The sequence below is a fragment of the Diceros bicornis genome, chromosome 23, assembly GCF_020826845.1.
Source record: "Diceros bicornis minor isolate mBicDic1 chromosome 23, mDicBic1.mat.cur, whole genome shotgun sequence".
Lineage (NCBI taxonomy): Eukaryota > Metazoa > Chordata > Mammalia > Perissodactyla > Rhinocerotidae > Diceros > Diceros bicornis.
The window spans coordinates 45,114,406-45,131,972 of NC_080762.1; the positions used below are offsets into that span (position 1 = coordinate 45,114,406).

The 17,567-nt window shown below is 41.1% G+C and overlaps 1 protein-coding gene across 1 annotated transcript in view; it reads right to left on the minus strand.

Annotated features, from left to right (window-relative positions):
• Positions 1 to 3,122, minus strand: part of CFAP206 (cilia and flagella associated protein 206) — a 31,826-nt gene extending 28,704 nt beyond the window's left edge. Inside the window, exons 1-3 of the mRNA XM_058566659.1 lie at positions 2,915 to 3,122; positions 1,630 to 1,821; positions 925 to 1,008 (exon numbers count right to left, since the gene is read on the minus strand). Coding sequence (XP_058422642.1) covers positions 925 to 1,008; positions 1,630 to 1,737 — 192 coding nt within the window. The 5' untranslated portion in view covers positions 1,738 to 1,821; positions 2,915 to 3,122. The remainder of the gene's footprint in view (positions 1 to 924; positions 1,009 to 1,629; positions 1,822 to 2,914) is intronic.
• Between the last annotated feature and the right edge of the window lie 14,445 nt (positions 3,123 to 17,567).

The following is a 17,567-nucleotide window of genomic DNA, read 5'->3' on the forward strand; positions in this document are numbered from 1 at the left end:
CCTACCAGTATTCATACCCCTCCTTCCTGACTAACAGAGCCCCAATTTGGATTGGGGCAAAGATTTGTCCAGCTAAAAAAGAAGAAAAAACTCAATGTCCCAGGCTCACTTGCAATATCATTCTGGTCAATAAATGTAAGCAGACAGGAAGGATTCTGGGAAAGCTATTTGTAGGGGCACTAGCCTACGTGCTCTATAACAACCATGTGTCCTTCTGGCTTCCCTCTGGGCAGGATGCCCACCGGCTGGGAATTGTAACAATCGAGGGCCTGGCCAACTGGGATCTTAATTTATCTCACTCAAACAACATCATGTCTTAAAGGAACACAGAGCCCTTTCACAGGAGCCACTGCTCCTGGGAACGCTGGTGGTACCAAGAACAGTCCCTCTTGGCAAGCACACAGTCTTTGTCCCCTTGCCTATATAAGCAGCCGTAGCAGATGCAGGTGCACAATTCAGTCCATGCAGCCATCACTGGACATTCCCTGTAAGTCCCAATAAACCTATATGTCTCTTATACTGTCTCCGGGTCTTTACTTCAGTCGCTCCGCAACCTATCCCGATTGCTCATGCAACAGGGTGTGTGGCCAGACACTATTATTTTCTGGATAGACAGTGACAGACCCAATTGGCACACACATTTTGCCTTTTATCCTCTCCTCCTTATACCTGCCTAGAGGTGGAGAGCTATCTTGTGACCATGGGATGAAAGCCATATGCCCAATGGTGACGCAGGAAGCCAGGAAAAACAGCCCATGTACCTTCAGACTTTGTGTTATGAGAAAAGATAAATCCCTCATTTGTTTGCACTACTATTTGGTGGGTTTTTGTTTCATGGAGCTGAAGGCAATAATGTCTAACACGAACACTGTATTTAGAACTGCAAATAAATAATTCAAAATTTGAGAATTGTTAGATAATCACCTTAACAAGTTTCTGCACATCACTTTTTATGAGGGTCCTATCCACGTTAAAGCCATTACTTGGATCCAGGACCACAGCTTTCACCTGAGAGTAGGAAAGAGTTCATTAAATAATTATATTTCATATTATTATGAAATTAGTTTAATACATTTCCATTTTTAAAACACTGCCTCTTGATTACTCAAGGGTTGATTATTCAGCTGATTTTCTTATTACCCAACTCATCAGCACTTTTGTTAGAGTCTGAAGAAAGAAAACAATAAACATCAAATTTGAATATGAGCTAAAAAAATTATATGGAGAAGTAAGTTGAAAGCAACGGCTAGGTTTTAGATTGGGAAACTATTTGAATATTTTAGCATATTTTTATTGTGTACTGTTAAACCAAAACAAGAATAGAGAGACCAAAGCAATGAATAATTTTTACAACATCGAACAAAAATACATGTAAAAAAAACCCTCTAACACAGGACATGACTGATGTTTCTAAAGCTCATTAAGCTTCTAAATCAGTCTTTATAAATCTAGAACTGACATGCTTTACAGACCTCTAAAAAATATTTTTTACTAACTTGTCTGATGATTTCAATAGACTTTCAACTGAAAAACATTTAGGAAAGCTTCACAAAATTTTAGGAGGAAAATAGGCACCACTTAAAAACATTTTTTAATAAAGCAGTAATTCACAAAAATATTCATTCTTACCATAAAAGCAACCAGAGTTTCAGAAACAATCTCTCCATGGGCTGCACATTCTTGTCCTATTTCTCGAATGATATTCTTTATAACACTTTCTGCCTGAGTGAGAGGCATTTTGGCTAAATAAACCAATGATTGGTTTTTAAAAATTGTATTTATATATTATTTTTTCCTCTGCAGATTTCTCCACTATTATATCTGTAAAGAGTCATAATATTATTAACTTATTAGTATTTATTAGCATCTAGGCCCCTCCTGTTTTTCATTAGTTAGTTCTGTATTTATAAAAATGAGACTCAGAGAGAGAGCAACTGGGACTTCAAATGATTGAGACATTTCCTCTTTATTTAAATAATGGTGGTCACCAACAGTACGCTACTATCGAGATATTTTTAAACTTAAAAAAAAAAGCTAAATAGTAGTTGGGTAGAATTAATGCGAAAGCCCAACCCCATCTGCGTAGGCGGCAGAGTACAGCTTGAAAGAGGAAATGCTTATCCTACCACGTTCACTAAATAACCTTTTATAATAGACTCTTGGAAGACAATTCTTGCTCAGATCATCTAAATTCTCTTTCCTGCACACCCAAGTTGGAGTCTAGACTTAATCAAAAACATAAAAGCAAAAAATCAAAACATATTATGAGGGTTATGCATGCTGGAAAAAAATGAACTCCTGCTTATTAATTCCTTTTACTATAAACCAGGAAAAGCTGGTAGGTTTTAATGGTCACTGAGTTTCCCGATTTTCCTGAGCACACAGAAACAGCATGTAGAGAGTAACAAAGGCTATCGCAGGTAGATAAAGCTAACTCGCAGCATTATTAGTGGTCAGGTCAGGTAGCACTTGGCATTCTGTCCAGTAGAACCAGACTGCCTGGGTTCCATCGTGACCGGACCATTGTCTAGCTGAGACCTTGGGCGTTTGCTTCATCTCTGTGAGGCGGTTTCTTTATCTGAAAAATATAGATACGACACCACCCTCTTCCCAGAGTCGTCGCGAGGACTAAGCGAGTTCTGTCCACTAAGTGGTTACAACAGTGTGAGATACAAGGTACGCGCTTAAGACAGCAGCTTGTACCAAGTACGCAAAGAACGCTAGCGCCGCGCATCCGTGTCTGCGTGCCAGCACGAGTGCGGTCGGGCACCGCGCAGGCAGTCCCCTCAGTACCCACCCCGCCCCACTCGCCGCAGCTCTAAATCTGCCGAGGTCTGCCGGTCGGGGGCGCGAGCCAGGCGCAGCAGACGCGAGACGACTGCGGCGCCGGCGCAGTGCGGGTTTGAAGTCTGACCTGAGGATCCGGGCGCCTCCGGCCGGAAGTGACTGCGGTTTCCGCTCGGCGGCTGCGCCGCGCAAGTGCTGGCTGACAGTTAAATCGCAGCGAGAGTGGACGGCACGCTCCGGCGGCACTGGCTCTGCCCGCTGCCCCACGCTCGCCTCCTGGCGGGGCACACCGCCGGCTCAAGGGCGCGGAGCCCCGAGTGGGCTGACCTGGGCCGGAATCGAGAGCTAGAGCCGTGTCTCTCCGATTCTTCCCCGGGGTCTTTGCCGGGGCCTTCTGGGCAGCTGGGCGCTCTCCGCGTCTGCCGTGTAACCATGGAGAGCGAACGCTAGGGGCCGAGGGGGCGGGGCCCGGGCGTGGCAGGGTCAAGGGGGAGGCGTGGCTGGTCCCAACCTGGAAAGTCTTTCCCGTGAGGATGGGTGAGACGATCTTTAAAAAACAAGAACAAAAATACAATACAGAAGGACCCAAACCCCAGGCAGAAGAAACCTCAGTGGTTAGCGGTGTCACACACAAGATTTCTTAAACAAGAGTATTAACTTGCTAGCGTGGGAACTTATACAGCGTTTAAAAAAGGAGGCGGGGAGGGGGGCCCGGAGACAGAAGCCAGTTCGGAGAGGATGGGAAAATGGAGGGGTTTTATCGTTGAGAAATGGAGTTCATATAAAAGCATCTAGTTTTTAAAAAGGTCGCAGTTTAATTTCATGTCCCGTTGTTTAAAGAAAGTAACAGGATGGTCCAAGATGCCAGAGAGAAAACGGCACATTCAAGAAGCACGTGGTGACACATCCCTGTCTGGAGCTGAGACGAGAGGTTTTGTCTCTTAACAATAATGTTCCTTAGGCCCGCCTGCTGACATGAAATTATGAAACAGGATTAAACTGATGTTAGAAACAGCATCAAACAACAAGGTTTTTTTTTTAACAGGCTACTGCCAGTAATGTTTCTCAAATTACAAACAAATATACAGAATATACTTGGCTTAAGGGCATTCCCAGATTACTAGGAAATGAATCAACACAAAAATACACAAGTGATAGTATAAAAGGATTTTATTTTCCCCTTCTAGAAAGCTTTCCTGGAATGTGGATGAAACATGCAAAAATAGATGTTTAGAGTAGCAAGATATATAATAGCAAAACATTGGAAATCTAAACACCTGATATTTAAGGAACGTTGATAAAGTGAAATATTAGGCAGGCATTAAAAATAATGTGAACAAAAACCTTGTTTGTCTTATATTTTTAAAAAGCCAAATGCAAAATTTATATACAGTATGACCTCAACCAAATTCACATACACACATACATAGTATATAAAAAGTGTATAAGTCAATTCACCAATATGATTAGCAGTGTTTGGATCTGAGTAAGGATAGTTATTATTTATTTTATTTATTACTTTTCTGAGTATGGCTAAGTTATTATTTTCATTTCTTTATACTTTTCTGGTCTTTCTAGATTTTCTATAATGAGTATATATTGTCTTATGATCTATAAAACAAAGAAAAAAATAATGGGGAGAGGGGACTAGCTGTTTGTAGAGACTGAGCCCAATTTGGAAACTGTAAATGTACAAGGTGAAACAACCAAAAGGAAGGTGATCTAGCAAAATTTTCACAGTGGTTATATCTAGGCAATGAGATCATCGCTGTTTTCGTCTTTGTACTTTAAGATATCTAGCAAAATGTCTTTCACGAGCATATGTTACTTATAAATTAGAATATTAAATATTTTTTAAGATGGTGAGAGTAATGCCATCATGTTAAGTATAATTTTAAACTAATGGGCAGATCCTGGCACAAATACTTCCTGGGTGTGTCTGATACTGCTGATTGCCCACCTAGTATCAATTTTCTTCTTTCTTACTAACCCCTGATTATGCTGTGAATGACAATATTCTGTGCTGGGGGAAAAAAAAGAGATATCTCAACCCCTCTTTCAGCTAGGGGTGGCCCGTGACATGGTCTTGGCCAATGAGATGTAAGTAGAATCACTGGATGCGGTGTCAGAGAAAGCCCTTTTAGTTTATGTCTATCTCCTTCCCTTCTTTTTGTTCTTGAAATGAAAATGTACAGGCTGAAGTTCCAACAGCCTTACTGTGAACATGAAGATGAGGACCACATCTCAAGGATGATGGAACAAAAATCTAAAAAGGAGAGTTCCTGGTGATATCACAGAGCAGCCATATCAGTCTTCATGACTGGCTACCTCCAAACTTCCCATAACATCAGAGAAAATAAAATTCTCTCTGATTAAGCCATTGTTATTTAGGTTTTCTGCTACATTCAGCCAAATTCAGTCCCTAACTGCTACCTACAATAGGTGTGACTTTGGAAATGTTATATAGCCTTTTGTGCTACATTGAATTATTGGCCCTAATTCTTCACTCCTCCCTGCATACACACCCTTGCCATGGACTTGTGTGGAGTATCCTTCCTTGACTTTTGACTTTGAGTTTAGCTTTATGACTTGCTTTGGCCAATGGGATGTGTGCCAAGCGCAGAGCCAAGGCCTTAAGAGACCCCACATTTCTGCTTTCCCTCTTGAGCCTGTATTATTGCCATGAGAAGAAAATACCCTGGCTAGCTAAAAGTATGAAATCTATTTCATACTCCCATGACTTATTGGACTTCTAGTCTTCATAGAACTAATTTTTCCTAGTTTTAACATGGCATCAATTTAAAAAGAAACATGAAGGAATTAGAGTGCCTCCAGAGAATAAGAAGACTCTTGTCAGAAAAAAAATGGAAAGAATTGGATATATTTACCTTGAGAAAAAGCTGGCAGGAGAAATATTTTCAGTTTTGTTAGATGACAAAGAGGACTTTATATTGTTTCAGAACACCAGATTACAAATCTACATATGGTAGTGGATTTAATTTAAAATAAAATAAATAGAGCTGACCAATTGTGATGGAAGTCATACTAAAGGAACTGAGCTCCATTTTACTGAATGTTTTTATCTCAAAGTTAAAGGATTACCTTCAAGAATGTTGTAGACTTAATTCCTATGACTAAGTGACTTTAAGATGTCAGGGACTATCACACTTTTAAAGAGGGGGGTATATGTTTTTCTTTTTCCTGAACTCTTAAGAGCAAATGAGTTGAGCATTTTAGCATGTTTACTAATTTTTTGTTGAATATTGGACAGTGTGAATATTATCCTTGTTGAGTGTCTGAATTTTGTAGTCTCCCTATAAGGAGTGGTAACTGCTTTTTTTCAGGCAGTTAAATTATTTGTGGATCAGTGTAATTCTTTTGAGGACTGTGTTTTTGTTTTTTTTTTTAACGAAATCAAATAATACATAGCCTTTTATTTTTTAATTTTTATTTATTTATTTTTTTCCCCCAAAGCCCCAGTAGATAGTTGTATGTCATAGCTGCACATCCTTCTAGTTGCTGTATGTGGGACGCGGCCTCAGCATGGCCAGAGAAGCAGTGCGTCGGTGCGCTCCCGGGATCCGAATCCGGGCCGCCAGCAGCGGAGCGTGCACACTTAACCGCTAAGCCACGGGGCAGGCCCTGAGGACTGTGTTTAAGCTTTACTAGGTTGAGTCTGGAGTAGTTTTCACTCCAGGGATAATTTGGCCCTACTACTAAGTAATGATTGCTCAGAGATTTTCACTGAGGACTTTCCACTTGGCTGGTCAGAGCTCGAATGTCTGCCTGTCTTCTGTGAGCTCTGGGATTATTTAGCTTACAACTCCCTGGTTGGTCTTTGCTGGGCTGTGTGGATTTTCAGTCTTTGCATGCACAGCCAACTACTTAGCAAAGACTCAGATTTATGGAGCTCTTTTTTTGCACAGTTTCCTCCTTTCCAAAACTCTGCTCTCTGAATTCCAGCTCCCTCAGCCTCTGGGAATGATGATCTCTGTCTCCTGAATTCAACTAGGTCTCTGAACTCTATTTAGGTTGATTTTCCTGTGATCTGGAAATTGCCTCCAGGCAGAAAGCTGGAGCAATCAACCTTAGATGTTTCCTTTCTCTCAGGTATCACAGTCTTGTGCTATTTTACAATGTCTGAGAACAGTTGGTTTATGTATTTTGTCCAGTGTTCTGGTTGTTTGTGGCAGGAAGTTAAATCTAGTCTTTGTTACTCCATCTCGGTCAGAAGTAGAACCGTGGGTAATCTGGTCAAGAGGATAACAGGAAATAGTCATCTAGGAGAGTAGAAAAGTGTACTTAATAGACATTTTCAGTTCATTGCTGGGAAGTAAGAATGCTCATCTGAAGGTTATGTTCATGAATATGAAGTGAAAGCAATCTGCCAAGTTAAGTGATTTTCTTCAGGCATTGTTCAGTAGCTCAGGAGCAGCATGGGAAGAGGAGATGGTTGGCCTGGTCTGGAACTGGAGTGTTGCCAGACTAGCAGTTATAATGATAGACTAGGGCTTTTAAACCAGCCTTGATCAATGAAAGCAATTTAGCAGTTCTTTAGATATTGTAAAGACCTTACTAATGTGGGAGATCAAAATTGGCCACCCTGAAATATATCTCTTTACTTTGATTATTTTCTCTGACCGACATTTGACCTCCCCCAAACTACCTAAAGGAATTTAACTCAGAGTATGGACAGACTAGCAGGGTCCTCGCTAAGCCCATTCTTAACAAAGTTCTGTTTAACAAATATTTACATTTGTAAAGGTATCTCCCTCTGTGTAGTGGGAAGAGGGGGGGATGACCTTATCTGTGAAAATTCTTTTTTTTGTGTGTGTGTGAGGAAGATCAGCCCTGTGCTAACATCTACCAATCGTCCTCTTTTTTTTTTTTGCTGAGGAAGACTGGCCCTGGGCTAACATCTGTGCCCATCTTCCTCCACTTTCTACGGGATGCCGCCACAGCATGGCTTGCCAAGTGGTGCGTTGGTGCGCGCCCAGGATCCGAACTGGCGAAACCCGGGCCGCCACAGCGGAATGCGCGCACTTAACCTCTTGCGCCACCAGGCCGGCCCATGTGAAAATTCTTATCAGGATGGAAGAAGAAGACTTAAATCTACATACTCTTGATTACTACAATTCCTGTCTCTCTGGCCACATTCTCTATAGGTAGCCCTGCAAAGCATCGTCTGACAAACATTTACATTTCCCTCTTCATGTAAATTGTCTTCTTCCCCTCTGAAATCCCAAAGCACCACCCACCCCCAACATCCTCCTTTGTCTTTAGCTGAAGATGGTATTTAAGACAAGAATCTCTGGATTGTGTTGAGAAACTCAGTGTCCCTGGTTTCTCCCATGTATACATGTTATTAAACTTGGTATTATTTTCTCCTGCTAACCTGTCTTGTTAATTATTTGGCCAGCCATAAGAACCCTAAGGGAAAGGGCAGAGGGAGATTCTCCCTCTTCCCCCACACTAAGAAAGTTTCCATTTACTAACAGAGATTTATAATTACCATTTGGAAGAATAGAGTTTACATTCACAGATAATAACAAATGAGCTGTTCCTTACAACAGCTTCACAAGAGAATGAACTATTACTATTTCATTCTACAGATTCAAGATTCAGAGAGCATAAGAGACCAGCCTAAGACTACACAGCTACTAAGTCACAGAGCTGTCTTAGTCCTATTGTTCTAATCAGTTTTTACAATTTGAAGGGAACTCTTTTAAGGTTCTAAGAAAAGTTCTAGACTCTTTCCCCCAGAAAAACACATAAAGTCCCTATTTTTGCATATAATTTCAGAGAATTCACAGATTCCCTGAAGCTCATGCAAGCATCAGTAGACTTTTGATCAAGAATCTCTAATGTACCTGGACAGTGGTTATATGGATGTTCGCTTGATAATTATTTATTCAATGGTACGTATATGTTACATTGACCCTTTCTGTATGTTATATTTCATAATAAAAAGTAAAGAAAAGGCACAATAATGTAGAACTTCTCTACTTTTAGTTTTGCTTTTTGGCTATAGATCACTAAAATGGAGCTGCATCTTGGTTTTCAAAGAAATCCTCAAAAGTTAAAAAAAAAATACAAATCTTATGCTTTTCACTCTTTCTTACTACTTGTTCTCCATTAAAATCCATATGCTTAGCTACATTTTTTTTAAAACACAGCCATCATGTTAGTCTATACCTGTAGCATATCAATTTTGAAACTGTGGAAGTCATAGAGTCTTGGAATTAGCTGACAATTTCCTTTTCCAGTTTAACTTTCTTTCTCCACAAAAATGCTTGATAATGGAGAGGGAAGCTGAATTTTCAGGGTAATGATGAGAAAAACTGTGGAACAAGCAGGACAATGTAAGTCACCCTTATTCCAGTTTCTCTTAGAATAAGCATGAACTAGTTTTAGTCTACTTCCCCACATCCTTTCAGTCAGGAAGATCATGAGATCGTTTCTTAATCATCTTCCTTACAGAGATTCCTTTTAAGAGGTAAGTTACATGGGCACCGATATGAAGAGGTAGAAAAAAGAAGATAGTAGAGTTTCCTGACACCAAATAGCATTGCTTCTTAACTTCATTAGTCTGACCCTTAAAAATTTACTTTTCTTTATGATTGTCAACCATCTTTAAAGGTAAGATGAATGATGAGCGAAAGCATTAATCTTTTCCCATCTTTTTCTCCATGACGTAAATCAGTTAGTGGAGAAACAGCAGATTTTAGGATCAGATTTTCACAACCTAAATCAGAAAATTGAAACATTTGCTGCAGATACCCAAGCATGGGGTCCTGCTCCTTCACATATTATGAAAGAATCAAAATTATAAGAACAAAAAATGAAAAAAAATTAAATCATTGAATTTTGTTGTAATCTAATTCAAGCCTCTAAAGAAAAGTGGAACCAATAGTGATTCTTTCTTAAAATTATTTTTCCCCCAAACTAGGTAAATTTCATACACACAGCCCTAATCAGGAAAACAGGAGCTAAAACCTTTGCTTTATAGCCTCTGTGGCAGTGATTCTCAACTCTGGAGAGTGAGGGGGAGCATATCAGAAACACCTTGGGAGTCCCCCAGGATGAACTCTGATAGGCCCCACTTGTCTTTTTTGTATCTGTGGATAATGTTACTGTGTAGCTTGTTTAAAAGGTTTTTCCCACACGCATCTCCCCAATCCTTAACTAAGTCTTCATTAATGTCTCTTGAATCAATTCAATTCTCTCATTCCCACTTCTCCTGAATTAATTAAAGCAACTACCTTTTCTTGCCTAGATTACTGCAACAGCCAACTAATTGAGCTCCCTGCCTCCAGTCTGGTACCCATCCAAATCTTTGCCTATACTAAAAAGATATTTCAAAAATATAAATCTGATCATGTCATTCCCCTGCTTAAGGGGTGCTTGGGGTAAAGTCCAAACTCCTTGGCATGACATATGAGGCCCTTCATGATCGATCTGCTCACCATCCAACGCCAGCTCCCACAACTACCTCCCTCCTCCCCCTAGACCACTCTCTTCATTCTTGGGCCATGTTGAATTACTTGCTGGCCTCCAGACCTTTGCATAGAGGTTAACCCCTCTATATGAATACCCCTTTTCCCTCTTCACCTGGTTAATTCCTCCATGTTTCCAAAGCCATCTCTCCTATGAAACTTTCTCTGACCTGTCAATATGGGCTTTAGGTTTAGGTGCCAGGGCTTCTGCAGGTGAGCGCTGGGCTCTTGGGCCCCTAGGTTTACAGGGAGTGCAGGTGTTGGAGGCAGGCAGGAGGCTGGGCATTGGGCTCCCACACCTTCCCCTCTGTCTAATTCCAAAACATTTTCACCACCTGAAAAGAAATCTCCATAACCATTAAGCAGTCACTCCCCACTCCCCCTCCCCACAGTACTTACACCTGACAGAGCTCTCAATACTCCAGGGAAGTCTATTTACTTGTCTGTCTCCTCCACTAGACCATAAGCTCCTTGAAGGCAGGGAACATATTTTGTAGAATTCCCAGAGCCTGAGATGTAACAGTCACGCCAGACTATTTGGGTTAGTATAGGAGTGGGTGAGTGAAAGAAGGGGAAAAGTTTTAGATATCTTTTTGCTGTGTGAGGAGGATTAGCCCTGAGCTAACATCTGTTGCCAATCCTCTTTTTGCTGAGGAAGAATTGGCCCCGGACTAACATGTGTGCCCATCTTCCTCTACTTTATATGGGACACCGCCACAGCATGGCTTGACAGGCAGTGCATTGGCGCACCTGGGATCCCAACCTGGGAGCCCTCGGGCCGCCCAAGCAGGGCGCGTGCACTTAACTGCTGCACCACCAGGCTGGCCCCAATTCTAGATGTCTTTACTAAAAGGTTAGGGTGATCTCAGAAGGAAATTACAATTTAGGAAGGAAAGGAGGAGGCATTTAAATGACGGGTCTTCAGAAGAAGAACTTCCTCTGACTCTCCCTTTGGCTCTTCTGCCTTAGAATCCCCTACCTACCCACAAGCACCCCTTTCTGCGTCCCCAGGAAGAGAGATTGCTCTCAGTCTTCTTCCCTTCCCTCCATGCCTCAAGCTAGAGTCGAGCAGTTTCCGACGGTGCCAGGGCTTCTGGAGGTGAGCGCTGGGCTCTTGGGCCCCCAGGCTGACAGGGTTCCTGGGAGAGCAGGTGTTGGAGGTGGGCAGGGGAGCTGGGCATTGGGCTCCACATTGAATTTCATCTTTGTGACTCCCTCCCAGTACGGGGGGCACTAAGGCACTGCTCCCAAGGACAAACTTTAATTTGGTACAGTCTAAACCCTTATTAAAGAAAGAATATTTTCTCAATTATTAAGGGACCCACCTTGCTCTGTAGTCCGTAAGTCCTCATTTTTGTGAGGAGGAATGTTTTTGATCCTCTTCCAGCTTTGCTGAAATTATAAAAGAGCTGCATTCCACTTTTAGCAGCTGTTTTCTTATGCCTGAATAAAGGCCAAAGTTTCCATCAGATTATTTCAGTTCACTCGTCCCTCTGATAGGGAGGGCTGGACTGCCAATTCCTCCTGGCACACAGCAAGTAGGAAGGTAGTAATATATCCCCTGAATCTCCTACTTGCACTCCAAACTCGTTATCTCTAACACTAATCTTCTCTCTAAACCCATCCCACTCTCTGCATTCTTTATTGGGATGAATTGTCATTGATTTAATAGTAGGCCCAACGATTTAAGCTGCCCCAAACCTGTTTCAGGTAACCCTGCTTCTCTTCCTCCCTTACCCTTCACACTCAGACCTGTCACCGAGCCTGCCCACTCTACCTTCTTAGTACATCTCATATCCATTTCCTTCCCTAATTACCATGCTTTACAGGGATCCCTTAAATGTGTCATCTGCTTCTAGTCTGCCCCATTCCCAAATGCAAAACTGATCATGTAATTCCCTATTACAGCCCTTTGAAGACTTCCCACTATCTACAGAAGACAATTCAGTTCTCCTTGCATAGAAGGCAAGTTCCTCCTTGATCTGGCCTCTTTATCTCTAGACCTGCACTGTGCAATATGGGAGCCACTAGCCACATGAGGCTATTGAAGTTTAAATTAGTTAAAATTACATGAAATTTAAAATTCAATTCCTCAGTTGCACTAGCCACAATTGGCTAGTGGTTACCATATTGGATAGTGAAGATATGGAACATTTCCATCATTGCAGAAAGTTCTATTGGACGCTTATCTCCTCGCTGCTACACCTGAACTCAAACTTCCCAGTGATCCTCACCTTTAGGGTTCTGTGCTTTAGCCGAGGCAGCTTCCTTTAATTGTGTTACTACCCAGCTCTCATTTCAATATACAGCTCAAATGTCACCCTATTCAGTGAAGTCTTTCCCAACCAAATCTCCCACCGTCATACAACTGGTCACTTCCCCAGTTGGGCCCCCATTGCACTCTATGCAGACCTCCACCACAGCACCCCCAACACTCTATGTCACTATTGCTGTTCACATCTGTTTCCCTTTACTGTAGTCTGAGCTTGGGAGGTGGGGGCACGGACCCAATCATATTCATCTTTGTATTCCTAGCTCCTAGACTAATGTCTGACTTGTAATACACACTAAATAACTATTTTTGTGAATGAATAAATACTACAAATATATATTGATAAGGTCAAGATTCTATCAGTCTTCAGAAACAAACACTCCAATTTAAATCCTTCACTGACAGGTAAAAACCTTGAAGAAGAAATATATTTTCAGTCAGGTCATCAAAATACCGTATAACCTCTCTTAAATCATAGTCTCATGCTAGAGTTGTGTTCTGTCTAAAATTAATCTACAAGAGGCGTGACAGTTTGAGCGGATAATTGAGGTGGTTTGACAGGTGTGGCAAGATGAGGCTGACTGCACATGGAAGCAATTCCGGCTTCAGCAAGTGGATACACACCTACAATATTATAATTTTATTTATTTTTTTTTCCCCCAAAGCCCCAGCAGATAGTTGTAGGTCACAGCTGCACATCCTTCTAGTTGCTGTATGTGGGACGCGGCCTCAGCATGGCGGGAGAAGCGGTGCGTCGGTGCGCATGGGATCCGAACCCAGGCCGCCAGCAGCGGAGCGCGCACGCTTAACCGCTAAGCCACGGGGCAGCCCCCGCACCTACAATATTAAAAGCATGAAAATTCGGCTAGCATTCAAATGTTTATTCATGTATGTTTGTTTACATTCTTATCACTCCTTATGTTACTCTTTTACACTTACTGTCCAACACAAATATTTATACATCTTATTATAGACTGTATACGTTATTTTTATTACCTGTATAATACGCAGTTGAATGGATGCGTCATAATTTACTGAAGTATTCCTGTTATTGATTATTTAGCATCTTTTCAAGTTTTCACCATTATAAATAACACTGGGACAAATACTTCTGAGTATAAAAATTGTTTGCATTGCATATAATTTTTTCAGGAAAGATTTCCAGATATGAAATGTCTGAATCTTTTTTTATGTATGAATAACCAATTGTCCCAACATCATTTAGTGAATACCCTTATTTTCCCACACTGTGCAATGCCAGATCTGTCATTAATCAAATGTTCTTAAATAAATGGGCCAATTTTTAGGATCTCTTTTCTATTCCATTGGTCTGTTTGGTGATCCCTAAACCAATACCACGCTGTTGTCATTAAAATGTTTGCATAATAATGCTGTATGTCTGATAGGCATTGCCTCCTGCCTGATCTTCTTCAGGAGTATCTTGGTGTTGTAGAATGGATTAAAGAAGGCCCCTGACTGTTGGACCCTATGTTGTTTACTTCTTCACAATATGCTTGGATTGTTAGCTCAAAGCCTGCCAATGCCAAAGTCAAAACCTTACACATCCAGTTGCGTTAAATATAGCTCAAATGAGCATATTTTTTTTCAGCCATTTAGAGCCTGCCTGCTTTGTATACCCCACGAAACTGCATCCAACATCTGCTAGCCATAGGTAAGACAAACCCCGTAGCTGTAAAAGACTCCAAACCATTGCTGCCTGTCTTAGTTAGCTTGGGCTGCTGTAACAAAATACCACAAGCTGGGTGGCTTAAACAACAGGCATTTATTTCTCACAGCTCTAGAGGCTGGGAAGTCCAAGATCAAGGTACCGGCATTGTCAGGTTCTGGTGAGAGCTCCCTTCCTGGTTCAGAGAAAGCCACCTTCTCTCTGTGTGCTCACATGGGGCCGGGGAGGAGAGGGGGTGGAATTGGGAATGAGTGAGTAGTAGAGAGCTCTCTGGTGTCTCTTATTTTTTGTATTTTTATTTTTTTGTGAGGAAGATCAGCCCTGAGCTAACATCCATGCTAATCCTCCTCTTTTTGCTGAGGAAGACTGGCTCTGAGCTAACATCTATTGCCAATCCTCCTCCTTTTTTTCCCCCCAAATCCCCAGTAGATAGTTGTATGTCATAGTTGCACATCCTTCTAGTTGCTGTATGTGGGACACGGCCTCAGCATGGCCAGAGAAGCCATGCGTCAGTGCGCGCCCGGGATCCAAATCCGGGCCGCCAGTAGCAGAGCGCGCACTTAACCGCTAAGCCACGGAGCCGGCTCAGTCTCTTATTAGAAGGACACTAATTCCATCACGGGAGCTCCACCCTCACGACCTCATCTAAACCTAATTACTTCCCAAAAGCTCCACCTGCTAATATAATCAACATATGAATTTGGGGGGAACACGAACATTCAGTCCATAACACCACCCTCCAGAATTCTCTGACCAGAGACTGCCCACTTTGCTGCTGAGGGACATCACCTAGACTTGTAATTCCCTTTCCAACTTCCTTCTGCCCCTGGACTTCCCTTGGTCTCCTCCTTCTTCTATTCTTGGCACTTTGCCTTCCATATAAATTTTAGGATCATCTTTTCATGTCCCAGAAACAACCTGTTGGGATAGTTATTGGAATTGTTTTGAATCTATGGATCAATTTGGGGAGCGTTGGCATGTTTAAATCTTTTTATCCTTTAAGGGCATTTTTTAAAATTGATGAGCCCATATTGATGCAATATTATCTAAAGTCCATAGTTTATATTAATTTACACGGTTCACTGTTTCTGCTGTATAGTCTAGAAGTTTTGACAAATGTATAATGACATGTATCCACCATTACAGTATCATACAGAATAGTTTCATTGCCCTAAAACTCCCCTGTGTTCCACCTAGTCATCTTCCCTTCCCCATCCCCCCCAGTTCATTCCTCTTCCTCCCTCTCCCAGCCCCTGGCAACCATTGATCTTTTTACTGTCTTCCTCCTTAGTTTTACCTTTTCCAGAATGTCACATAGTTGGAATGTTATAGTATGTGGGCTTTTCAGATTGGCTTCTTTCATTTAATAATATGCATTTAAATTTCTTCCATGTCTTTCCTTGGCTTGATAGTTTGATTTCTTTTTGGCACTGAAGAATATTTCATTGCTGGATGTAGCATAGTTTGTTTACCCATTCACCTATTGAAGGACATCTTGGTTGCTCCCAAATTTTTGCAATTACGAATATAGCTGTTATAAACATTCATGTGCAGATTTTTGTGTGAATATAAGTTTTCAACTCCTTTAGGTAAATACTAAGGAGAGCAATTGCTGACTCATGTGGTAAGAATATGTTTAGTTTTGTAAAACACCGCCAAACTGTCTTCCAAGGTGGCTGTACCTTTTTGCATTCTCACCAGCAATGAATAAGAGTTCCATTTGCTCCACATCTTCACCTGCACCTGGTATTGTCAGTGTTTTGGATTTTGGCCATTCTAATAGGTGTGTAGTGGTATCTCATTGTTGCCTTAATTTTGCAATTCCTTAATGACATAGGATGTTAAGCATCCTTTCAAATGCTATTTCTCATCTGCATATCTGCCTTGGTGACGTGTCTGTTCAGATTTTTTGTGCATTTTAAAAATTGAGTTGTTTATTTTCTTTATGTTGAGTTTTAAGAGTTCTTTGTATATTTTGGTTAACAGTCCTCTATCAGATATGTGCTTTGCAAAGATTTTCTCCCAGTCTGTGGCTTGTTTTTTCATTCTGTTAACCAGCTCTTTCACAGAACAGAGTTTTTAATTTTAATTAAGTCCAACTTATCACATTTTTCTTTCATGGACCGTGCTTTTGATGTTTTATTTAAAAATTCATTGCCAAACTCAGGGACACTTGGATTTTTTTTCCTGTGTTATCTTCTAGGGTTCTTATAGTTTTGCATTTTACATTAGGTCTATGACCCATTTTGAGTTAATTTTTGTGAAGAGTGTAAGGTCTGTATCTATATATATTTTTCCTGGTTCTGGACGTCCAGTTGTTCCAGCACCATTTGTTGAAGAGATTATCCTTTCTTCTTTGAATTGCCTTTGCTCCTTTGTCAAAGATCAGTTGACTATATTTTGTGCAGGTCTGTTTCTGGGCTCTCTATTCTATTCCACTGATCTACATGTCTATTCTTTGGCCAGTATCACACTGTCTTGATTACTGTCACTTTGTAGTAAGTCTTGAAGTCAGGTAGTGTCAGTCCTTCCATTTACTTTTCATGTCTTTTCCATCTTTTACTATTCTAATTTGGACTTAGTTCAATGTTGAATAGTAGTAATACTAAGCTCCGTTATTTTCAAAGAAATGCTTATATTATCCCATTAAGTATGGTGTTTGCTGAAAATAAATACCACTTTTTTTGGTCAAGGAAGTTCACTGCTATTCCTGGCATGGGAATTTGAATTTTTTTTTGGGGGGGGGGTTATAGAGAGAAATTTATTTCTCACAGTTCTAGAGGCTGAGAGTCCAAGGTCAGGGTGCCAGCATGGTGAAAGCCCTCTTCTGGATTGCAGACTGCCGGCTTCCCATTGTATCTTCACATGGTAGAGAGCAGAGGGAGGAAACAAGGTCTTTGGTGACTCTTTTTTGCCCCCCGCTGTGGCCATTATGTCTTTTCCTACTCCTTGAAAAGAGTAGATTAGCTATGTTGACAGCTTAGTAATAAAAGTGACTTGAAATACCAAAAATGTTGTCATAATTTATTGATAATTATAAATTTTTTACCAATATTAGAAGTGCTGCAGACCTCTAATACGATAAACTGTGCATGTTTAAAGTGTACAATTTGATACATTTTGACATATGTATCCACCCACGAAACCATAACCACAATCAAAATAATGAACATATCATCAACTCCCAAGATGCCTCCTGTCCCAGTATAATTTCTCTCTTCCATTCCTCCTTTATACTCCCATCCCCAGGCAACCACTGATCTGCTTTCTGTCTCAATGGATAAGTTTGCATTTTCTAGAATTTTATATGTATGAACTCACACTA